Source organism: Crassostrea angulata, chromosome 10, assembly GCF_025612915.1.
Source record: "Crassostrea angulata isolate pt1a10 chromosome 10, ASM2561291v2, whole genome shotgun sequence".
NCBI classification, from domain to species: domain Eukaryota; kingdom Metazoa; phylum Mollusca; class Bivalvia; order Ostreida; family Ostreidae; genus Magallana; species Magallana angulata.
The window spans coordinates 23686342-23711513 of NC_069120.1; the positions used below are offsets into that span (position 1 = coordinate 23686342).

Sequence of the window (25172 nt, forward strand, 5' to 3'; positions counted from 1 at the left end):
AAGATACCTTCATTGAACAATTATCATTTTTCAATCATAAAAGTTCACAGGAACGAAAACAAATTTCTTACGGAGATTGTTTACATCTTTTCTCCATTCGGAAGTACTCGGGATACCTCGCGCAATTCTTCAACGTTATCATCCGGGCTTATTAATGGCTGATGCAATGCTAAATTCCCGTAGACTTTTTATTTTGGGATGTTTATTGAAACCTGAAGCGGTAAAGGGGGCGTTTCAAAACAGATAATCTGAACATTTTTCATATTAGTGGATGACCGTAGTTTGAGCACAAAGGTATTTATGCTTATCGAAATATCAAGCAAAAAGTGGCGTAAGCAAAAACTCGGGGCAGAGTATAGACGTTTTTGTTATTGATTGTATATCACCTTTTCGAATAAGTAATATCACCCATTCGAATAATTGATAAATGTATCACCTAGTATTTATTTTTTTTATTAAAGGAGACTTTACTAACATACAGGTGATATCGACCTGGAATTTGTTTTCAGACCGGGAGCTACAGATCTGCAGCTATACAATTTGAATAGGTCAAGAAAGTAATATATAGTTAATAAGTTACGTGAATCATTCGTGTCGTCAATATTTATTTCAAATATGTAGTTTGAATAGGTGAAACACTGATTCAAATAGGTGATATCTCCTGTTCGGAAGTATAAATAATAAAACCTATTTGAGTCAGTGATAAAACAAAATCAAAAAGGCAATTCATGTATCATCACCTTTTGATTATGTGAATTAATATTTACATGTATTTAAATATCACTTGTTCGAATAGCTGATATAAAAGGGTAACGGTTAATATCACCTATTTGAATAATTGATAACACAAAAAACAAAAAGATAGATATAGCTATAGATTATATCACCTATTTGGAAAAAAAATACCACTTCCTGAAGAAACGATATAACATTGTAACATATTCAAATAGTTGATTTGTAATATTTATACCATACGGCCCTAAAAGTTTTTTCCGTTTCTAAAGAAATTAAAATGTTTTTAAAAGAGGGACACAAACAAAATAGATTTCCACTTTGACCGTGTGCATTATCCTTACAAGCAAAAATCTGCTCAACATACAGATACGAATATCTATCACTTTTACATAGCATATCAATATTACCCGGTTATAGGACAGATCACTCTATTATTGAATTATAATTAAAATAAAGGTTTTTGGAGATTCAATAATTCTTTATTAAGAGACCCCACCTATGTCCAGAAAGTTAAAGATACAATAGCAGAAACTGAATTAGAATATAGGGAACCAGGTAATCCAGTGGAAATCGAGATATCTACATGTATTGATGATGACCTATTTTTAGAGATTTTATTAATGAAGATAAGACAAATTACTATTTATTATGCTAGTAAAAAGTCTAAGGAACGGAAAAAACAAAAGGAGCTTCTTGAAAGACAAATTAAATTTACACACGATCTATATAATACATATCACCTAATTTCCTATGCCCAAGCCCTTTCTGATTTTCAAGATGAATTAGAAAAGATAAGAAAATATGAATTGGATGGACTTTTACTACGTACTCATTGTAAATGGATTGAGAATGGCGAAAAGCCAACAAAATACTTTTGTGCCCTTGAAAAAAGAAATTATGTAAATAAAAATGTTACAAAATTAATCAATAGTAGAGGAAAATGTATTGTTGAGCAAAATGAAATCTTGACTGAAATTAAAAAGTCTTATCAAGTTCTATACAAAAACTATGATGAACAAATAGAAAACATAGATCTTAATGACCTTTTCACACAATACAAAAATACATATACTAAAAGTTAATGAAATGGAACAACGACTCCTTGATAATAATATTACCTTATCTGAAATATTGTGTTCTCTTTAGAACATGAAAAACGATAAAACCCCTTGAACTGATGGTTTCACGACTGAATTTTTTAAATTCTTCTGGATAGACATGAATAAATTTATATTAAAATCCTATCAATGTAGTTTTAAGAAAGGACATTTATCAATAAGTCAAACCCGAGGAATTATTTCTATTATTCCAAAAGGAAATGAACCAAGAGAACAATTAAAAAATTGGCGACCAATTTCACTACTAATTACAACATATAAAATTTTATCTGCTGTTCTAGCTAATCGAATGAAACCTCTCCTTTCCTCTCTTATACATGAAAATCAAAAAGGTTTTTTTAAAGGGAGATACATTGGTGAAAACACAAGACTCTTATATGATGTTATTCATTATTACAATGGGAATAAGGTCCCAGGACTTGTCCTTATTATAGATTTTGAAAAAGCTTTTGATTCAGTTTCATTGAGTTTTATGTTTAAAGTACTTCATTTTTTTCATTTTGGGGAAATCTTTATAAAATGGGTCAACATATTATTTTCAAAAGCAAGTCTTTGTGTTATTCAAAATGTTTTTTTTTCCTGACTTTTTTTATATTGGAAGGGGGTGTAGGCAGGGTAATCCAATTTCACCATACTTGTTTATTCTATGTGCCGAAATTATGGGTATATTGATCCGAAATTATCTCAATATTAAAGGTATAGTTATTATAGGGAAGGAATATAAACTACTACAATACGCAGATGATACTGTTTTACTATTACATGTTTTAAAAAATCATTAAAAAATGCCTTATCTCTTATTGATCAGTTTGCAAAATACTCAGGTTTAAAACTCAATTATGATCAAACATTATGTGTTAAAATAGGTTCACTATCAAATTGCAAGCAAAATATACTCCCAGAGGCTAACATAAGATGGTCCCTGGAGCCGTTTACAGTTCTTGGTATAACCTACTGCATAGGCCTAAACCCTATAGCCATTCATGAATTGAATTTTTTACCTAAATTATGTGAAATGAAAAAAACTTGTTGCTTCTTGGTCGAAACGTCAGTTAAGCCCAGCTGGCAAAATAACTGTAATAAAATCTATTATTTTGCCAAAAATTATCCACTTAATTATTGCTCTTCCAAATCCTCCGTCTTGTTATATGAAGGAGTTAGAACAACTTCTTTTCAATTTTCTATGAAATAATAAACCTCCAAGAGTGGCAAAAAAATGTATCACACAAAAGTATGAAGATGGTGGACTTAGAATGATAGATCTAAACAATTTATGTACAAGTTTAAAGATCACATGGATTCGTAGATTTCTAAATAATACTTCCTCTTGGAAATCACTGTTACTCAGTACGTTGCCAAAAAATTAAAAACATTTTTTGTACGGAAATATGTTTACAAAAGTTTTGTCAAGTTGCTGTACAAACTTGTTTTGGAGAGATGTATTTGATGCTCTATTTAAATTTAGGAAAATTGTTGAAACTGAAGTGTCTGAATCTGTTGTTCAGCCAAACTGGTATAATGAAAATTCTAAAATTAACAACAATTTTTTTTTTATGAATGCTTGGCTCAAAAAGGTGTTCTGTATGTATATGATTTTTTAAGTACTAATAGCCAAATATTGCAATATGAAGATTTTTGTAATAAATTTGATGTACTGATTCCATTTACAACCTATTATGGTATTGTCAACAATATTAAATTGTTAAAACTGCCTTATGATGTAAATACAATTATGTTCAACAATCCATATTATCCAGTTTTCTTAAAGCCAATTCTCAAAAATATAAAGGATTCAAAAGAGATATATCATATAATCACAGCTACATCCTGGGAAAAACCAAAATATGAAACAAAATGGGAAAATGAACTTAACCTTGATGTAGACAGATTTTGGTGGAAATTACATAATCGTGCAATTTTTAAGATATCCACAGATGTACAAATTCAATGATTTCAATACAGAATTGTTCACAGAATTTTAACTACAAATGTATTTTTGAAAAGGATTGGAATTGTGCAATCTGATTTATGCTCTTTTTGTGACCTTTATCCTGAAAACTTGTCCCATTTATTTTGGGAGTGTACTTATGTTGAAGAACTATGGAATTCTTTTTTTGACTGGATTAATGACCAAACTAATACTATGATTGATGCCAATATTGTTGATATTTTGTTTGGTAAACTGTCAAAACACAAAAATATAATCAATCTTTTGATCATCTTAGTAAAACGCCATATCTATAAGAGAAGAAATAACAAAATGTTACCTTCTTTTGAAAGCTTAAAGAGAGAAATACACATATTATAGAAATTTAGAACATTATATGTTATAAAAAAAAATAACAATTTTTATAAACGATGGGATATTTTCTCTTCCCATCCATACGTGTCCTCTGTTTTTTTTTTTTATTTAGACTTGGGATACTCTATATTTTTCCAACTTCTGCTTTTTTTTTCTTTATACAATCTTAGTATATATAGTTACTCTGTGTACACAACCATAAACACTGGATGAATGTGTGTGTATATGAAAAAAATGTCCTATGTACAGCTTTTTTCACAATAAAATTGTAAATTTAATGACCTCAGGCCCTCCCAACCCTGACATCAAATAAATGTTTAAGTTGTCTGGGGCAAAAAAACATACAGATACGAATAAACATTACCCGGATTAACTTGCGCCGGCAAAAGGAAGATGACAGGTGTAACTTCCGGCATAATTTAATTTTGATGAAATCGGCAAATTGAAGAAGAAATCCGCTAATTTTGTTTGTAACGGTGAGTAAATAAAGATGCCAGAAATATTAGTTCATTGTTTACGTTTGATAATTATGTAGTGGTGGTTGATCCAAAGATAAAAACATTAATTGCAGTTCGAAATTTCTCTGATGTTGCTGTTTTTATGATATAGAGCATGAAAAGTGCCATACTTCAGCATACACCCCCATAATAATTATGTCAGGTGTTATTGTTGTATTCTGTATGTTTATGAATGTCATGTGAATTGATTAAAATGAATATCTTTACAGTACAGGTGAAAGTAATCTGGACCAGCCATGTCGGCATCTGCTGTATATTTGCTGGATTCCAAGGGAAAGGTTTGTGTGCTAGGTTCATGATTGCACTTCTCTCACTTGTCAATATAAACAAATTGAATAATGCCTCTAAAGGGCTTATGAAAGCATTCATTGTTATCTAAATTTGGGGGGTGTTCTCAAATTTACTTATATTTTTGAATGACTTACCATGAGTATGTGTTTACAATTGATTTTTCTGTTTATAGGTGCTGATATGTCGTAATTATAGAGGAGACATTGACATGTCAGTTATTGACAAGTTCATGTCTCTTTTAATGGAAAGGGAAGAAGATATGAATGCCTCCCCCATCATACAGCATGGCAACACAACCTTTATTTTCATCAAGTATAATAGCTTGTATTTGGTTGCCACATCCAAAAAGAATGCCAATGTTACCATGGTCTTCTCCTTCCTTCATAAGCTAGTACAGGTTGGTATAAAATGGCAGCATCTCTAATTTTCTATTCTGATAAACGAAGATTTATTTTGCCATTAATGAGTCTTTTATGGAAATTGACTATCAGGTTATAACAGGATATACCAGTAGTTTGAATATGTTCAGTTTGACCTCTTTACTGTAAAATGCATGAGCACAGCTAGTTTTCATTTTTTTTGTAGGTATTTATTGAATACTTCAAAGAACTTGAAGAGGAAAGCATCAGAGATAACTTTGTTCTAATCTATGAGCTACTAGATGAAGTAATGGATTTTGGTTTTCCACAGACAACCGATAGTAAAATTCTTCAAGAGTATGTGTTTAATAATATAAAACTGTTAATAATTTGCTGATATATTGCAATTAATTGATATAGTTTCAACTCTCTCTGGATGTAAGTCAGACTCTAATGATAGTTGTTTAAATTTTAAAGATTCATTACCCAAGAGGGTCACAAGATGGAGGTAGCACCCCGACCCCCACCTGCAGTCACCAATGCTGTGTCATGGCGATCCGAGAAAATCAAGTACAGGAAAAATGAGGTGTTCCTTGATGTCATTGAATCAGTAAATCTACTAGTAAGTAAAAACAAACAATATCAAGGGTACTTTTTGGTTGATTAATATCATCTGTCCATAATTACTAGATGATACAATAATGAGTTTGTTTGATGAACAGGTCAGTGCCAATGGTAATGTGCTTCGAAGTGAAATTGTTGGAGCTGTGAAAATGAGAGTGTACTTATCAGGGATGCCTGAGTTGAGACTGGGTCTCAATGATAAAGTGCTGTTTGAGAGTACAGGGCGTGAGTACAATTAGTTTTTCCCTGTAAATAAAAAGTTATCTTGTTTACTCTTAAATTGGTCTCTGAGCTAACTTGTATGCTGATTTTTTAGGTGGCAAGAGCAAGTCAGTGGAGCTTGAGGATGTGAAATTCCACCAATGTGTCAGACTGTCAAGATTTGAAAATGACAGGACAATTTCCTTCATTCCACCAGATGGAGAATTTGAGTTAATGTCTTACAGGTTGAACACTCATGTAAGTTTAACATCAGTCAAGTTCAGGATGCTTAGAAAGACTTCCATGAAAAATAAAACTCAATAATATGAAAATTTTATTTTCATTTATTGTTGCGTTTTTAGCTCACCGAGACGAAGTCAAGGAGAGCTTATGCTATACCCTCGGCGTCGGCGGTGGCGTCGGCGTCGGCGTCCGGACCTGGTTAAAGTTTTTGTTGCAGGTCCTTTATCTAAGCTATTATTTGTCCTATCTTCACCAAACTTGCATGGATGATGCATCTGGACCTACTTATGGACTTGAAAGACTTTGATGCTGAATCTGGGTCCTAAATTTCAGATGCTGGAGGAGGTTAAGGTTGTTGGACCAGGTTAAAGTTTTTGTTGCAGGTGCCCTTTGATAGCAATATCTTAGTTACTGCTGGTCCGTACTTCACCAAACTTGCATGGATGGTGTGCCTTATGATACTGATGCACCAGACAGGCTTGAGTGCTGAATCTGAGCAATAGGTTTCGGATGCTGGAAGGGGTTAAGGTTTTTAGAGCTGGTTAAAGTTTTTGTTGCAGGTGCCCTCTGATGATTATATCTTAGTTACTACTGGTCCTAACTTCACCAAACTTGTATGGATGGTGCGTCTTATGATACTGATGCACCTGACAAGCTTGAATGCTGAATCTGAGCAATAGGTTTCGGATGCTGGAGGAGGTTAAGGTTTTAAGAGCTGGTTAAATAAAGTTTTTGAAACAGGTGCCCTCTGATGATGATATCTTAGTTATTACTTGTCCTTACTTCACCAGACTTCCATGGATGGTGTGTCTTATGATACTGATGCACCTGACAGGCTTGAATGCTGAGTCTGGTTTCGGATGCTGGATAAAGTTAAGTTTTTAGGAACAGGTCACATGTTTAATAGATGATAGTACTATTTCAAACTTGCATAGTTGATTTAACTGTAATATGAATGAATCGCAGAGGTAGCTTCAGATGCAGAGCTTGATCTCCATTATCAAGGATGCTAAAAAATAAATCTTAGTTATTACAGGTCCTAACTTCACCAAACATTAATGGTTGGGGTGTTTTATGATACAGATGCACCTGACAGGCATGGATGCTGAATCTGAGCCATAGGTTGCGGATGCTGGAGGAAGTTAAGGTTTTAATTGCTAGTGCCCTCTGATGATGATATCTTAGTTATTACTGGTCCAAACTTCACCAAACTTGCATGGATGATGCGTCTTATGATACCAATGCACCTGATGGGCTTGAATGCTGAATCTGAGCCATAGGTTTTGGATGCTGGATGAGGTTTAGTTTTTTGGAACAGGTCACATGTTTTATAGAAGATAGCTTGCATAGTTGATTTAACTTTATAATAATTTAAATGCAGAGGTTGCTTCAGATGCAGAGTCTGATCTCCATTATCAAGGATGCTAAAGAAATCTCCTACCTCACTCAAACCAGCTCGATAGATAGATGTGTTTGTTGATAAATGATATAACATGATTCCTATGATATAGTATTGTATGATATGAAACAATATTGTTTGATATGATACAATATGATATATTATGTTATATTATAAAAAGTTATACGATAAGATATGATATTGTATCAATTTTTTTTATATTTTATATGATATTGTATCATGATATTGTTATGTATAGTATTGTATATTATGATACAATATTGTAATATTATATTGTATTTTTAATTTATTATTTTATCACATGATACAATTACATAAGATATTGCAAAATATTATATTGTATCCTATGATACAATATTGTATATTCTATAATATTGTATCATACAATATTGTATAATATGATATTGGTTTCAGTAATATAGAATTATATCACATGAAATTGTATAATATGATATTGTAATATTATATAATATTGTATCATACGATATTGTATGATATGATATTGGTTTATATGATATATTATCATATCACATGAAATTGTATTATATGATATTATAATATATATTATTGTGTCATATGATACAATATGTATAATATAATAATGTATTTTATAATATTTTACTTTATCACATAATATTGTATCATTTGATAAGATACAATGTTGGAATCAAATTATATTGTATTATATGATATAATATCATATAATGTATCAAATATGTTTCAGTGTCATTTAATACAATATCATACTATATTATACAATATAATATCATGTTTCAATGTTATGTTGTATTATGTAATATGATATTGTAATATAATACTATATTGTTTTATATTTTATGATATTGTATTATGTGATCAAATACAATAAGGTATAACACAATACAATGTCATATCATACATTACAATATCATATCTCATTATTGTTTATTACGGTATTTTATTGTATTATATGATATATATTATAAATATGACATGATGCAATATTTCATTTTATATCATTGTATTGATTAACATATGAACATATGATTATCATAAAAAATTTTATCAGATGATATACGATATTTTGTCAAAACAGAATCCATGAATATCCAAGATAATAAAGTATGATTTTCATATAAAATGATAAAGGTGGTCTTATAAAGGTGATGTCTCATAAGGGTGATGCTCCGTCTCGGTGAGCTTAGTAATCTATGATTACCTATGTTTTGTTATAATATAGATATTGTTTTGTTTTGCAGGTGAAGCCATTGATTTGGGTTGAGTCTGTTATTGAGAGGCATGCCCATAGCCGCGTTGAGTACATGATAAAGGTAAGTGTTTATTTATTTTAATTGATACTCCTCAATTATTGTAGTTGTTAATACTTATTAATTAAACTACTTTATATCTCGGGGTATTAAACTTGTGTATTTCTCGTCTGACAGGCCAAGAGTCAGTTCAAGAGGAGATCCACTGCCAACAACGTTGAGATCATCATTCCAGTTCCTGCAGATGCAGACTCACCCAAGTTCAAAACAACAGTTGGCAGCTGCAAATATGCTCCTGACATGAATGCAGTCATTTGGACCATCAAATCATTCCCTGTAAGATCAAACTTCACAAATCATGAGAAGAAAAAAAAATCAAATATCAATATTAATACTAGAATTTCCTTGAAAAGAGTTTACTAGTACATGTATATTGCTTATGATACATGTATTTGATATTCATTTGAACTTGGATATATCAAATACACATGTACCATGGATATGACAGAACCAGGGTGAAGACCTAAACACCATTTATTTTTTTAACATCTTCAAATACTGTTTTATCTCAATGTTTTCTTTGTCTCATTGAGTAAGAGATATATACAAGTATGTAAGAGGTTTGATTGTACTTGAACATGTCTTTAAAATGTTTTTGGCTTTCAGGGAGGCAAGGAGTACTTGATGAGAGCACACTTTGGCTTACCTAGTGTTGTAGCTGAGGAGAGTGAGGGCAGGCCCCCGATCCATGTTAAATTTGAGATTCCTTACTTCACTGTATCTGGCATACAGGTATATTTTGTGATCATATATATCACTATACAGTTCAATCATCCTCTTCCTTCAATAAAATTATTTTGAATGCTTGTATCGAAAGCTGGTTTTCGGCATGATAATAAAACAACTTATTTCCCCACAATGGTCAGTTAAATTTCAATCTGAAAAACTTAAATGATTTTTTTAAGGTGAGATATCTGAAGATCATTGAAAAGAGTGGATACCAGGCTCTCCCATGGGTACGCTACATCACACAGAATGGAGATTATCAGCTCAGGACGCAATAGTGTCAAAAGAAGAACACGGACAAAAAATGGAACAAATCTAGAGATGGCAATGCAGCCATTAATGGCCATTAATTCTACTGTAGTGCTGTAAATATCAAAAAGAAAATGTTTTGGTTTGCTTCCATTATAAATGAGAAAAATACTGAACATTTTTTCTTAAACATATTAACCTTCTTTAAAATTGATACCAACTTAAATCAGCCCATGTATAAGTTATTATATAAATACCAGGTTTTAAACATGTTCCAGATTATTTAAATCCTGGATTCATTCATATTTAATGTTTTAAAACCTTTGTATTTTTAAGATTTTAAGAAGAATCTTAATTTGTGTTCCAAGAGATCTTCATGCACGCTTCATTGTATTTAAGTATTTATGGTAATATTATGTCATAATTTCTGGTGGAAAATAAAAATCTCAGTAATGTATTAATACTTGTTTTGTCATCATATTGTTTTTGAAAGTATAATGTATTACGGTAACTATTTAAATACTTTGTTTTATTGTTCAAGTAATGAAAAAACATTTAATAGAAAAATCAATTTTATTATGCAGTGTACAAAAATATTGCATCTAAAAGTATGTAAAGCATGAACTTCATGCAGTCCAAGTTGCAGGATTTTCTGTTTTTATATAAAAGGGAATCTAAGATACGCATAAATACAATATACATTGAATGTTTGCCAAAATAATAATTAAAACTGGAATTTTTGTCTAATTGTGAAATATCCTGGTACTAATACTTATAATACGATTAAAGCAAATGATGGAAGCCAGAACCAATTGCACTTTGAAATAATAAAGATTTTTTTCTAATGGCAAAATAGAACATACCCTCCTGTGATGGAAAAGCAAAATTTTGTATCTACTTGTATATACTGTAAAGTGTTTTCAACTACATGTACATGATTCTAATAACACTGACATAATAATAAATACTGGAAGCATCTGAATTTGAAAATACATTGAAAAACTAGTTAAAGATATACATATACATGCATACATATTTTGCAATGATCAACACTGACATATCACAGAAATATCACAGTCTCCAGGAAATAATGGACGCCAAAGCACTACATGCACCATAAAGTCATTTGGGTTAATCATAAGTTACAACCAATTCCCTTATATGGCCACTTGAGGATTTATATCTTTATTCTATAGCCAGTAGTTGAACCATGGTTCTTGGTTTCTATAGTGCAGCAAGAATTGTTCTATAGACTTGATTAACACTAGTCTATTCTACAGGTAGAATATCCAGAAGTTTTCAAGCACTTATTTTCTGCGACCTTTTCTGTAGGAAGGAGCCCCCAGCACAGGGGAGCCATCTGTATCGTAGCCAAGCATTTTCCTCAGTTTTACAATCTCTTGTTTATACCTAAAAATTCGGAAAACAAAAAACACATTGATATTTAAATACTTGTGATTACAGTGGACTTGATTATTAGAACTTGTGATAGCTCAATTTTGGTGGGTTTTGCATGTTCTCCTTACCCAGGAAACTACATCCTAAACAAATTTTCATACAGGTGTATTCAAAATTTACATTCCTAAGAACCTATGAAAAACTACTGTAGCTATCAACAAAAATTGTTCCTCATGAACCTTCATTATTCAGTGCCAGTACATTAGAACAGTTAGAATCCACTAATTACCTAACAAGATGGTGATCTATATAGTCCTGACTCTCCTTCAGTTGTTCTTTCAGCACAATGTTTTCACTCATCAGTTTGGCTCTCTCCTCTTCTAGGTCCTTTTGTGTATTTAGTGTGTACTCCCTTAACTGCTTACGCAAAGCAGCCCAGGTTTCTGCTGGTTTTTCTCCTGGCCTGTTCAATGATGGAATGGGTCTTTAAGGTTATCTTATATGGCTTACAAACATAGAAAAGTTGGTTCTATCTTTGCTCGACTATTGAAACAGACGAGTACCGGTATATTATGAACTGAAAATGCATGAATGTGCAAGAAAGATACGATATTTCACACTCACTTCATCCTAATGTCATCCTCCTCTGACACACCATACTGAAAATGAAAAAAAAGACATTTCAAAATTTTAGCTTTATTTTTCTTTAAATACCAGAACTCTTTTTTATCATTGATTGTTGGTAAGGGGTTAAAATCCTTACCTTGTTTTTGTAATTCTCCGTAGTCTGTCTGAGTCTGTTGACCTCCCCTTTGAGACGAGTGATTTCCCGCAGATTGGAGGAGTTGATTTCTGAGTCGGACAACTTCAGTTCCGTCTCATCGGGTCCCATGTCAATGTCATCTAAACCTCTCTCCTCACACTGAAGCCGCAAGTTTCTTTTAAAAAAAAAAGTTTTCCTCAATAAATGATATCAACACAATACATGTATGATATTTCACTCAAAACTAGAAACGTGCAATTTTCCTGAAAAAAATACTAGCATTATATACTGGAAGATGGTAAACAAAGGAGATAAACATAAGTAAAGAGATTTTACAGGTTATCTATTCTATCTTACATCATGTGCAAATTTTATTGTTTGTAAATCAATATACTACATAAAAAAGATGGCAGGAGAAACCTTTTTGATAGCCTCCATGATAAATAAAGGGATGGCAGAAAACATTAAGCCAAGATATAATTATGTGTTTATTGGCAAAATACGATTTTATATTTCCCGATTTCTTTACCTGGTGGTGGGAGATTTATGGTACTTCTAGTTACTATTCTCCACTTTCAAATCGCACAAATATATGGTGCATTGAAATTAGTAAACTTCAACATGAGAGTTTCTAACTTTGCTGAGTTGTTGACACACTGACCTGTAATGTATCAGCAGTTCTTCATACTTGTGGAGCAGTGTGCGCTTGCTCTCTCGATATTGCTGGGCTGCTAAACTAAGCTGTTCTTCTCGCTCCTTATGAGATCGAGAAATGTCTTTATGCATGTTCTCCACGTATTCCCTCATTCGGCCCGAGTTACGACCTTCAGGTCCTGCATTATTTTTATCCACAAATTCCTAAATTAAACCCAAAAATCTCCTTAATAATAAAAATCAGTGACCTTCAATTCTAGCACCCACTGAATTTTAAATTAATGCAGTAAATAGGAATAGTTGAACAATTGTATTTATTGTTTGGTAGATGTGATTGCAGAAAAATATAGGTACATTGTATCCTAATTTATTAAATGAGCTGCAAGTATCTATTTCTGTGAACTTACAGCGATATCTTCGACGTATTTAATGAGGCGTCCCCTGTAGTCCTCTCCAAGGTCCTTGACCTTGTGCTGGAGTCGATTCAGCTGGAGTTCTAACTGCTCCTTCTCCCCGCGGGCAACAATCAATGCCTGGCATGGTATAGATTGGTTGAACATTGTGTATTGTTAATGAATCTTACAATCTATTTATAATAGTTTAAAAAATAAACTGGAAATAATATTAATTTCAAAATGTTTAAAGAGAATAATCAGCAATTGTTTATAAGCCAAAATTACAGTCATTTTGTTTTAAAGTTTTGTAATTCTGCAAGCATGTTAATGTTTACTTTTCAGTATTTCGACAGCTTCATGCATACATACTCCCTACAGCTATGATAATTCAATTTAAGGCAGTGCTTTGAGTCACATATAAGACATTTTTGGTAACAATTTCTTATGCAGAAACTGGTCCAGGACCAGTTCAGCTAAAAAGTATACTTTTCTAATTATTAGGATTTTTTTTATTTGGGAGTTTTTTGAAATGCAATTCAATTGGAAATTTTTGGAACTGCACTTTGTTTTAATATAGCAGCTTACATAATGCAAAATATTTAGTTGATCTATAGCTGTCAAGGATGCTGCTTATCCCTCCTTCATTGACCTATTGTATACATGTATTACGGATATTATGGCAACAATGCAGTGTCCTATTTGCAAACATTCCAATTAAATCTTGTTGATCTTGTCACTGTCATGCAAATATATTTCTGCTTCTAAAACTGTGAAGCAATGAGAAAAACGCTCTAATACATGGATAACATTTATAAAATGGGACACTTTGTTGTCGCATTTTATATCCTATGTTTGCATTCAAAAAGCGTAAGTAGCTGGAAGGGATGCAAAACTTGTGCCCCCTGGTTCAGCACTAGATAAATTCCATGCAATATTGTAACACAAGACTACCAGATGAATACTCTTATCTAGAGTACACCAGCCCACTTACATCATTGTCAAGGCACCATATTATCTATGAAGGATATTTTTAGAATAATGACACACTAATTATATTTTTGTACATGTGTATTTACAAACTACCCGTATTAAAATCTCTCAGACTACTGAGTTATCTCCCTTAAAATACTTACAGCATTCAATTCTGCGAGACGACGCTGCCTCTCTCTGGCCAAATTACGAGACTCCTGCAGTTCCTTCTGAACAGCATTCCTAAAACAAAAACTCAAAACAGTCAACCACTGCTAACTCAATTATAACTTAAAATATAGTGATTTTCAGAACAAAGGAAACTAATACATTAACTCCATTACAGAAAATAATTTGACTTAACATAAAGAGAGGTAATTTAGTAAATACTGTTTAAAAATAGGTTACACCTTACACCTTGAATTGAAACAAATTGTATTTTGTACTTTGGTATGTTTATATTTGTTATTATTATTCAGTTATCAATGTTTTAACTGTTAGCATCACCAGAGCAGTGACTGTGGCTTTCTGCTTACATCTTGGCCTCCAGTTTCTGCCTGTCATCTCCGTGCTCCTTTTTCATCCTCTCCATGTCTCTCTCATAACGCCTCTTGTTGTTAAATAGCTATAATCACAAAAAGCAAAGTATCAACAGTAAATAAAACATAACGATAGTAATTGTTAAAGTACTAGTGTACCAACATTGTTAGTGTAGGACTTGAGTTTATATAAATTAACACAGTATTTGGATATAATACTAACCGTGTTCTCCACTTGTGATCTGTCTGTCTGTGATCCCAGAATCTCATCAGCCTGATGGTCAAAAAGAAATATTATTGATGAATATATGTTAATACAATGTTTTTATTACTTATCCTCTTTCACAAGAAAAACTACAATGGTATCATGTAGTGCAAGAGTTATTCCCCTTTAGGAGATAAATACAGCATTAGAGAGTTCCGAATCAATTAACCTTGACTATTTTTTATACTTTATGACCAGTAAAACTACAATGGTATAAAGTAGTGCAAGAGTTATCCATTAAGAGATAAATACTGCATCAGAGAGCTCTGAATCAATTAAACTTGACTCCATAACTTCTGGTGTCCTTTATTTCAATAACTTCAAGAGTCCAGCCTTTATTTCAATAACTTCATAGGTCTTTATTTCAACTGCTGCATTGCTGGCAATATAAATAAAAGGAGGACGAATTACCTTCACTTTGCCGGTTGAGTTCTTGATGACGAAAGCCTTGACCCTGCTGACCTCAGCCTCGGGGTCACCTACACCGGGGTCGCTGTCGGATAAGGCATGGATCTGCTTCATCAATGCTGCCTTCGCATTCACCAAGTTCAGCAGTTCTATGCTGAGTTCGTCATTCCTTTTGGTCTGTGAAGAGATTGTAAGTAAATTCTCAAAAAGATCATTTTTCATAAAATTTACTCTTTTTCTTTTGAAGCCAAACACTTTGTAAATAGACCCTTTCACGATTAATGTGGTACTGCTCTCTTGCAGGGCAAATTGATAAACTTTGCCGAAGTTTTAGTAGGTAAATAATTAAATGACGTAATTGAAACAATTGACGTTACGTCATATTTCACCAAACTTTGTCATTTTGCCCTGCAAAAGAGCAGTACCACAGTTACCGGTCTATAGAAATCTTTTTAAATACATCCATTAATATGAAACCTTTATAAACTAACCTCTTTTTCATGTTCTCTGACAAGGGCTAGGTAGTTTGTCTTGAGGACAACATATTCGTCGGCCAAGTCTTTTCTCTCTTTCTCCATCTCCTGCAGTTTCTCCCTGGCATTGCGAGCTGATTTGTGATGCTTGTCTCTGTCATTCTCAGCCTCCATCAGATTGTTGGTCAACATCAAAATCTAAATAAAAAATCAAACTCTTTAAATACATTCATAAACATTCCTAATCCTACAGAGAAAAATCTGACACATTTTTGTCTATTTATTTCTTGAACATTTTGCAGTTTAAAACTTTCAACAAAAGCTTGACACTTTAAAGAACAGCTATAGCTTGAACAAAAGATAAACAAAGGTCAATTAACTCCTAATAGAACCATTTAAAACTTGTACCGTCTCTCACCTTGTTGGTCAGTTCAAATTTTGTGGCCTCTGCCTCTTCTCGGATCTTGTTGTTTTCTATCTGCATTTCCACCAAAGATTGGGACACCTTTAAAATCAAGACATTGCATATACTGTAAACCATCTTTTATTCATGATGACTTTACTTTGCAATTTACCCTGGTTTGTGGCGACTATGTTTCATGTACAAGATGTGGACCATCGCAAAACAATATAATAGAGACAATTGATGACTGGTTCAAAGCAAGAAATATTCGTGATGACAAGGGTCTCGCAAACTTTGCAAAAGTTTTTGGCACAAAAATAAAAGTTGGTTTGCAGTATACTTTAAACATACATGTATATGAATTTAATGTACCGGTTCTCAAAGTTTAGAGCAATTTTCCTCTTCAACTTCATAGCATGCATGATTATATATAAACTCAAATATTGATAATTCTATAATCCCCAGCTTTCCTGTGCTGACTCTCACCTTTAGTTTCTCCTCCTCTGTCATCAACAACTGCTGAGACAGGTCTGTTTTGGTGTGAGCCATGCTCCCAAATTTATTCTGCATTCCATCCAGGCGGGTTTTCAGCCGTTCATTTTCATCTTTCAATTTCAGCTGTAGTGAAACAGACATTGCAATATAAAGAGATCATACAAATTGAACCTAACAGAATACATTCAATTCTAAGATTCATGTTAGCCCCCACTAGCTCTAATTACTGTATTCTTTTTTTCTGTAATCTTAATACAAGCCTTGTCTATCAAATATGAGAACTTATGCTCAGAACATATCTCCATGTGCTCAATCATTAGAGAATTGACAATTTCTGTGTTTTAATAAGATTTACGGTATATGTCCAATGTTTCAATAAGATTTAAATGTTCAGTATTTCAATAACATTTCAATGTTCAGTTTCAATAAGGTTTAAACCCGATCCTTACATTTTCCACCTCCAGCTGTCGGATGGTTTCCTTGACATCGTTCAGATTGCTGATCTGTGCCATTGGTGCGGGTCCTACCCCAGACTGCTGTCTCAGATCTATGATTCTGGCTCTGTACTGGGTAATAAGCTCCTACAACATTTACATGTAACACACAATATAGCAAAGTTTGTTCACACTGTTATACATGCTGAAAACAATGATTCTATGACATACTTTATTTTTCTGTTGATTCAAATTAATCAAAATATATTAGCTAGCTATAGATCAGAAAATCAAAACAAAAAGCATTTTGAACAAAAGACTTTAATTCATATTAGCTTTCAAAATGTTAACTCAGAAGATTTCATTTCATTTAATTAAGAAATATATAAAGTATATGATTTGGCGCACCTGAGCATAGGAGTCGTTGATGATGGGGAAATTCTTCACTTGACTGAGTTTGGTAGTAAATTGGACTATAGCGTTAAATGTATTGGGATCAGACTGCGGCTTGATGTTCAGCAAAGCTCTTGTCTTACAGTTTCCCCCTAGCTCTTCTCTCAACAACTGTGTTAATTTAGAGTCACTGAAATAAAATCCCAAGGGATCATCTGGAATCTTGATTAACATGAAAAGTAATAGCTGACATACTATATCTTAACCTTTCTTTTTCCAGAATTTTTTAATATTGTTAAAATACAGTCTTTTATTGTCATCACAATTGTTTAATGTTAAAATTAATAAGACAAGTCAATTATATCTATTGAATATGATGTATTTTGTGCTTGAAGGCCATAATAATAATAAAGCTGAAATAACACCAATTTCCTTTATATATTTTTTTAAAAATTGCAACAATTTTACAATTGAAAAATGAAGACAATTACTCTGGAATCATTAAATTCCGTGGGGGCCAATTTTTCGTGGATTGCTTAAATTTGACAGGTTCGTTTGGGCGTAATTTCGTGTATTCTCTTAAACCTACAAAGGAAATATGACTTTTTTACCCTAATTTATTAATTCGTGGAGGATGTTAATTGGATGAGAGGTACCCACAAATTCCATGAAAATTAAGCCACCACGAAATCTAATGATTCCACAGTATTGCATAGACACTTACCTATAACTGATTACACGATCAGCATACGGGTTGCCGGCCAATAAGGTGACTAGAGAATTGAGGCCAATGAGAGCTTTGCTAAGTGTTGGGCCCTCCCTCTGTCTCAATATAGCAGCATCTTCATTCAGTTTCTCCAATCCCGGCAATTCAACAACAGTAAAACGAGATAGATTTGGCTTCGGATTTTCTCCTACCAACTAAAACAACAAAAATAGTTATGATTCATTCTATATATAATTTATCGGTCTCTTCACACAGAATTTTATAAGTGCCTCAAGATCAAAAAAATACATAGAAATAAACACAAGTCAAGAACTCCTGCTAGTAGATAACAAAATTTCTTACAGAAAATGAATCAATAAATCAGCTTTGTTGACAAAGTTTCTAAGTAAGAGGTTAGGTGGAGGTTTATCAGTGGTGCTTTCTTATCATGAGGGCCAATCCTGACCTTTTCAATCACAACCAATTCATGCCATGATCTCCAGGAAATACATATATTCACTGGAGTTCAATGGAGTTTCCTTCCTATACAAACTAGTGGAATCTAGGTACTTAAAGGTTTTTATTCCACATAAGAAAATTTATTGTTCAAAATAGAAGCAAATCAGATGAGACCAACAGGTAATTCATTTTTCAAACGGTTTATTTTGTGAATCTCGTATTAATTTTATATATGTATTTTAAATGATGTATAAATAGTCTACACTTGTAAAAGCAGACTTACCCTGTAAATCTATTCAAAACTGATTATGTATATCGGAGTAAATCAATATTTTTTAGCTATCAAAATTTTACAAATTTGATATACGTGTAGTCTTATTGAAAGAAAATGAATTTGAAAACGTTCAAACATGAATACATTGTTTATTAGTTATTAGTTAGCCTAATGTACTTGTTCTTAAATATAATATGGATCGATTTCTCAATAAATCTGTGATTATTGTGATTTGCTAATTTAAAAAAAAAAAAGTTAATTCACTTTAAATCTTACCCTAAAGAGTCAGTTTCAATAACTTTCTATTGTCACACCATAATTTATCATTCAAGGCACGTCCTAAAAAATTCCTCTTGAAAAAACGGGACAAAAGATACTGAACCCCAAGTTTAACATAAAAGCATTTAGGTCTCTATAGACAAACAGTAATCTATTATGATGGCACAAATATGTGAGAATGAATTTTGTCCTTTATCAATTCCTGAGTTTGTATGCTTTTAACCAATGCATTCAAGTGATTATAATGTGGTGGAAAATGGGAGAGAGGAGAAATCTGTTAAAGCTCTTGTCATGCATGGGTGAAAATCAATTCTGAATACATAAGAAAAATCTGTATGCAGACAGAGCAATAAATGATAAAATTCTGGTTTTGTATAATGCATTTAAAGATCACAAAGAAATCAGAGCTAAAGTGTTACTACAGAAATCAATTGAGATGTAAAGAAAAGCAAGAGACTATATAATTTTCCATATCCTAAGGCAAAGCAAAGATCGAATACTGAACTGGGCATTTAAATTACTGATACCGGTACATTGTACATAAATATTGAGAGAAAAAGGAGTTTCATTTAAATGCCATCTTTATTCTCAAAGATCTGAATATTTGATACAAAGCTGAGTTCTTAAACTGTGCTAGTTTTTCCTCAAAAAACATTTGATGAAATATTCTTCACCCATCTTTTATATGGAGATTTTTAAATTTGGGGTTGAAATATATCAGACTGTAATTATCCAAAACAAATTAAACAAACAAAACACAACATACTAAATTTTGCAACTGCTTTTATTTTTTAGCCCTTTCATAAAAACTGGCAACACAAAATGCCCAACTTACCTTGCTAAATTTCATCTAACAAACAAATACATGTATTATACATAATTTTTAATATTAAAAACAAGATTCTAAAATGACTAAAAGAAACAATTTTTTTAGATTTAATTATTGATGGTAATCAGAGAGTGGAACAAATATACATGCATTTAGTTAGTAAATTCACGTATTTACTTTAACTGTAGACTGAAATTTCTCTAAGGTACCTCGCTACATCAAGACTTATACTTTTTAACACACTGCATCACACGACTTAAATGTTTTGTTCAATTCTTTGAATTGATCTATTTGGTTTAATATCATCATAGCTCAGTGGTTAAAATATGGGGCGTGTAAAGCGCAGGTCAGGATCTTTTTGAAGCTTTTGTTCATCAAAATTTTAATAACTGAATTAAATTTTTGAAAATAATCATTTTTGTCCAAAATTGCATGTCTTTTCACATATTTGACCTACATACAAATATACTTCTTATGCATCGTGCTATCTATCATAATCAAGTCATTTTTTGCTGATTCGAGAAACTATTTCAAGGTGTAGTGAGCCACCTTAATGGCGAAACATAGGTATAAATCATAGATTACAAAGCTCACTGAGACTAGGCATCACTGAAAATCATAGTTAATGATCTTTGATAAAATATTGGATACTGAAGTGGGGTTTGACACATTATCAAATAAAATCATATGATACAAAATTGTATATAATCATATTATATGTAAATTTCATATTACATTGTATATTGTATGATACAATACTTACCAATACACTACTATACAATACAATATTGTATCCTATGACTATGATACTATACAACATTGTGTCCAATTATATATCTCATGGTACAAGATAGTTCTGTATATCATGATACAATATGAAATTTAATCATGATATGACAACGTATTAAGATATAATATTGAATTTAGATAAAATATTGTATCATATTATATGATACTCTAATGATACAATGTCATATCATGGTATATGATACAATATAGTTTAATATGATACATTACAATACTATATCATACATATTGTATCACATTATATTGTATCATAAGATTTGATATTGTATCATATGTATCTTAAGTTTGAAATCCAAGTTACATGAACCATGAAAGTTAGCCAGGACAGCATTTTTTTTCAACATTTGGCAAGTTTAGTCAAGTTAGGACCAGTTATAAGGAAGATATTGCCATCAAAGGGTACCTGCTTCAAAAACTTTAACCTGCTCCAAAAACCTTTACCTCCTCCAGTATCTGAAATTCATGGCCCAGATTCAGAATCCATGTCTTATAAGTCCATAAGTAGGTCCAGATGCACAATCAATGCAAGTTTGGTGAAGATAGGACAAGTAATAACTACATATGTAAGATACAGCACTTGCAACAAAAACTTTAACCAGGTCCTGATGCTGACGCCACATGTAGCATAGGCTCCCCCTAACTTTGTCTCAGTGATCTTAAAATACAAGGAAATTTCTACACACCATTTCAAGGTCAATATGGATGATGGTGGCAGCATGTCTTGCAGCAGGACCAAAATCGGTGGAAGCCTCAGTTTTCCTGGCCATTCCTTGACGGAACTGAGTTTTACCATCAGTGGCATCTCTGAGGAAAGACTTACTGCAGTTCTGTACAGATAAAAACCAATGCAATCCTAAGTTTCCTTTTTCCCCCTTTTACATTTGTGGTACATGTATTGTATAAAAAGTATTTCATTTGGCATAAAATAAAAATCTGGAACATTAAATATCTACTAATCATACATTAACAATGTTGTTCATTATTCTACAGTTACGTGACATAAAGTTTTGCTGACCTTGACATGCACCCCTTTCTCTGCAGTCTCATGGAGGTCAAGGTAGGCCCCTCCCCCACCAGGCACCTGTAGCAAGTCCTTCACCAGCTCGTTGTAGACTTCAACCATCGACATGGACACACGAGGGTTTTGCCGTCTGACTCTGGTATCTTTCATGTATTGTTCTATAATTTTAAGAAATCTCGCTACCAGATGTAGTATTTTAAACAACCATAAATCTATTACCTTTTGACTTGATCAAAACATTTTTCACCTCTTTTTTTCCCTTGATTTAAAAAAACATTCAAATAAAGTACCACACATTGTTAAGTTTAATCCTGAATGATGATATATGTACAATAATTTCAAGTTGTAGATGTTTTTGTCCTATTAATGAGTAGTCACTAAAACAAGACACTGTCATACATATGCAAGTCACTTAAAATCTTTAACAGTTTTTGTATGGTACAAACCTCCCGAAAGTTTAGTGAACAGATAATCCAGAATGAGAGGCACCAATCCTGCATTGTGGGTGCTCTCTCCCTGTATTGTGTAGGTTTTGCCAGATTCACTCTCTCCCATTACAAGTAAACACACATTGAATCCTGCCATGTGCAAATCCAACAAGTCATCCACAGAATTTTTGTACACATCATAGGTGCCAGAGTCTTTCCTATGCAGATTTGTCAATCTAGATGCAAATAAATAATATTTAGATCATATCATTTTGAAATGAAATATTGTTAATGATATTAATTATATTTCATCGATTCACAATTCTTTCCACTCATTAATGAGAATACTCTGAGAATACTGAATTTCTTCATACCAAAAGTTTATACAAGTATTATTTAGTGTCCTTGCTATGCTTTGTAGCTATGCAGTACTGCTTTGTAGCCCTATACACAATCATATTTGCCTCTTTTTGAACACATGTACAAGTATTTTACTGGATAAAAATATCTATATCTATGATCAATGGCTCTCTCTCTCTCTCTCTCTCTCTCTCTCTTTCTCTCTCTCTCTCTCTCAATATTACAATATTATTAACTTCGACCAAATCAAAATATACTTACCGAGCAAATAAACCCCCTGTCTTGGCTGCAATACTTTGACCTTGTATTACCAATGACTCTGGTCCCTCAGCCCTTATGGAGGGCCGAATTCTCCCAACAACTTCAATATTCATGTTCAGGCCTAACTAAAATAAACCATATCAAAGTTATAATCCAACTTTATTGTATGTCAGGTCCAGTACAATCACTAGATTTAGCTACATAGGTACTTTTATGCAATTTTGCATTTTATGTAATACAGACAAAAAGTTACAAGGAACTGTCAACCTATATTTGTACTTTTCAGATTTATAAAAGGAACTCAGAGCAAAAATAGTGATAACATTAAATTACTGCTTTAGGAAAGCATGCATTTTTATTGTCACTAATAAAACACACAATTATACAATTATCTCCACATTGTTATTATTATTATTATTATAATAAATATAAATGTATATTATACGATATATACATACAAACCGTTTTAAACCATATGAATATAATGGGGTATTTTCAGTTTTGGCTAGATATTTGTTTACGTTAGTTTCGGGGTGTTCGGAATTTGGCAAGTTGTTCTAGAAAACATTCATAAAAATTCCCGCTTTATTTCAGGGAACATATACTAGTATTTTACTTGGTCCTCTTCGTGCACACAATACATTAAGGCCTCCATTTATGCCTGTCTACTGACATTTGCTGCACCATGCCTTAAGTGTCATAAATATTTTTCTTTCGTATAGTCTTATGATCTTCATATTATAAAGTGGAAATATTAGAGAGCTTACTATAGTTATGATGTGATCTTTTTAAAATGAATCAATTTTTGTTTTAAAAACGACGTGCAAAAAAATCGGCATATTAATTCGCAGGCTGTTTAAACCTTTGGGTCCCCGATCTACAAAACTTCTTAATGTTGTACTATGCAGCAAAAAAATTATTTCGCTTTAAAATTTAGGTTTTTATCCAGGTAAAGTGTACACTATATATATACGTCCCTGTTTATAATGCATATATCCGAACATAAAAGAGAGCGAGAGTAGTGTGTGTACGTAATTGGTAGTGAGGGGACTATACAGTACGGTTTGTTCCCGTTTTGCACGCATTTGAAAATTAGGTATCGAATAAATGTGTGCGAAACGGGAATTTTACCAGGTAAGATAATTGCTCAATTGCTATAGTCTATATCACAGTTCCTGTGACAATGAAATAAGTAAAACATATGTACTCCCAATTGATATTTACATATATTTTATGTTACAATATAAATTGCATAAAAGCACATTAACATAACAATTGACATGCATGTTCTTGAATTTAATTTCAAACATCAATCTGGTCATGAACAATTTCATTAAGGTGGCTCTATACACCACTTTTTGATGACGCAGTACGCAAAAAAGTAAATCTGGAAACATGCATTTCCGGTACTGGCTGATTTAAACTGAGGTGAATTGTATGGGAACCGCTATGTTGAAAAATTTGTTAAATGCCATGGATAGATTTAATTTGATAATTGGAAAATTCATTACTTACAAGCAATGTGGTATGTGACACCTTCACGTTGTGTGGTATTATTTATCGAAATAAACAATAAAATCAAGTATAAATTTTTAAAAAGTTTCTTTAGCAATATCGATATGTTACACCGTAGCGCAGTGGGTTAGTGGGTTCACTACAAACCAGTAGGTCATGAGTTCGATTCCCGTTGAGATCATTAAATTTTTTAACTTTCCTAAAATTTCTAAAACGTAGTTTTTGGTTGAATACCGTGAAAGAAAATTCTAAACAGGTGAAAATATTTCAATTATAATATACTTTAATGCACATTAATATCGACACCTAACGGGGATGAGAGGGTTGCTTTGAATTTCTCTCAGGTTGGGATACATAAATCCTATTAGCCTAGTCAATGTTCCCCTTTATTTATTTAACTTAGTTTTGCATTAAAGCGTATTTATTTACTTATACAGGGCAAAGTCTATAATGAAATATGTATGTATTTATCATTCCAACATTATAATTAGGAAATTTTCTTCAACTCAGAAATGAAAAGTCCCCAAGGTGTTTGGGCCTTGGGACTTAGG

The 25172-nt window shown here is 32.4% G+C and overlaps 2 protein-coding genes and 1 long non-coding RNA gene across 8 annotated transcripts; 2 read left to right on the forward strand and 1 right to left on the reverse strand.

Moving 5' to 3' along the window:
- The first annotated feature begins 4527 nt into the window (after nucleotides 1-4527).
- LOC128165886 (AP-1 complex subunit mu-1) lies at nucleotides 4528-10556 on the forward strand. Of its 2 annotated transcripts, none has more exons than XM_052830814.1 (11): nucleotides 4528-4631; nucleotides 4883-4951; nucleotides 5137-5361; nucleotides 5550-5680; nucleotides 5801-5945; nucleotides 6046-6172; nucleotides 6264-6406; nucleotides 9050-9121; nucleotides 9236-9394; nucleotides 9725-9850; nucleotides 10024-10556. In XM_052830814.1, exons 2-11 carry the CDS (start codon nucleotides 4910-4912, stop codon nucleotides 10120-10122), a joined length of 1269 nt encoding a protein of 422 aa, XP_052686774.1. In that variant the 5' UTR covers nucleotides 4528-4631; nucleotides 4883-4909; the 3' UTR covers nucleotides 10123-10556. The 2 variants fall into 2 exon arrangements, with proteins under 2 accessions (XP_052686774.1, XP_052686775.1); XM_052830815.1 differs by having other exon boundaries at nucleotides 4544-4631; nucleotides 4888-4951.
- Nucleotides 10557-10647: 91 nt separating this feature from the next.
- On the reverse strand, nucleotides 10648-23687 carry LOC128165885 (coiled-coil domain-containing protein 78-like). 4 transcript variants are annotated; one of them, XM_052830812.1, is made up of 21 exons: nucleotides 23565-23687; nucleotides 23107-23227; nucleotides 22504-22721; nucleotides 22052-22215; nucleotides 21720-21863; nucleotides 18407-18603; nucleotides 17698-17872; nucleotides 17305-17436; nucleotides 16847-16978; nucleotides 16376-16462; nucleotides 15976-16155; nucleotides 15488-15661; nucleotides 15035-15085; nucleotides 14809-14897; nucleotides 14437-14515; nucleotides 13316-13441; nucleotides 12916-13112; nucleotides 12255-12429; nucleotides 12116-12150; nucleotides 11781-11954; nucleotides 10648-11503 (listed from the first exon to the last, which is right to left on the reverse strand). In XM_052830812.1, exons 2-21 carry the CDS (start codon nucleotides 23217-23219, stop codon nucleotides 11401-11403), a joined length of 2745 nt encoding a protein of 914 aa, XP_052686772.1. In that variant the 5' UTR covers nucleotides 23220-23227; nucleotides 23565-23687; the 3' UTR covers nucleotides 10648-11400. The 4 variants fall into 4 exon arrangements, with proteins under 4 accessions (XP_052686772.1, XP_052686769.1, XP_052686770.1 ...); XM_052830809.1 differs by having other exon boundaries at nucleotides 23107-23231; nucleotides 23565-23670; XM_052830810.1 differs by having other exon boundaries at nucleotides 23569-23663.
- Nucleotides 18752-22191, forward strand: LOC128165891 (uncharacterized). Of its 2 annotated transcripts, none has more exons than XR_008241101.1 (3): nucleotides 18752-19027; nucleotides 21729-21922; nucleotides 22078-22191. It is a non-coding gene; the product is annotated as an uncharacterized LOC128165891 (long non-coding RNA). The 2 variants fall into 2 exon arrangements; XR_008241102.1 differs by having other exon boundaries at nucleotides 22027-22142.
- Nucleotides 23688-25172: the final 1485 nt, after the last annotated feature.

What these genes read in the sequence shown, in the direction of transcription:
- LOC128165886 (XM_052830814.1), top strand. Translation starts at nt 4,910, where the DNA reads ATGTCGGCATCTGCTGTATATTTGCTGGATTCCAAGGGAAAG. An exon ending in TCCTTCATAAGCTAGTACAG is followed by an intron (nt 5,362 to 5,549) that starts GTTGGTATAAAA and finishes TTTTTTTTGTAG; the next exon opens with GTATTTATTGAATACTTCAA. An exon ending in TCACTGTATCTGGCATACAG is followed by an intron (nt 9,851 to 10,023) that starts GTATATTTTGTG and finishes GATTTTTTTAAG; the next exon opens with GTGAGATATCTGAAGATCAT.
- LOC128165885 (XM_052830812.1), bottom strand. Translation starts at nt 23,219, where the DNA reads ATGAATATTGAAGTTGTTGGGAGAATTCGGCCCTCCATAAGGGCTGAG. An exon ending in ACTCAACCGGCAAAGTGAAG is followed by an intron (nt 15,086 to 15,487) that starts GTAATTCGTCCT and finishes TTTGACCATCAG; the next exon opens with GCTGATGAGATTCTGGGATC. An exon ending in GATCACAAGTGGAGAACACG is followed by an intron (nt 14,898 to 15,034) that starts GTTAGTATTATA and finishes TTGTGATTATAG; the next exon opens with CTATTTAACAACAAGAGGCG.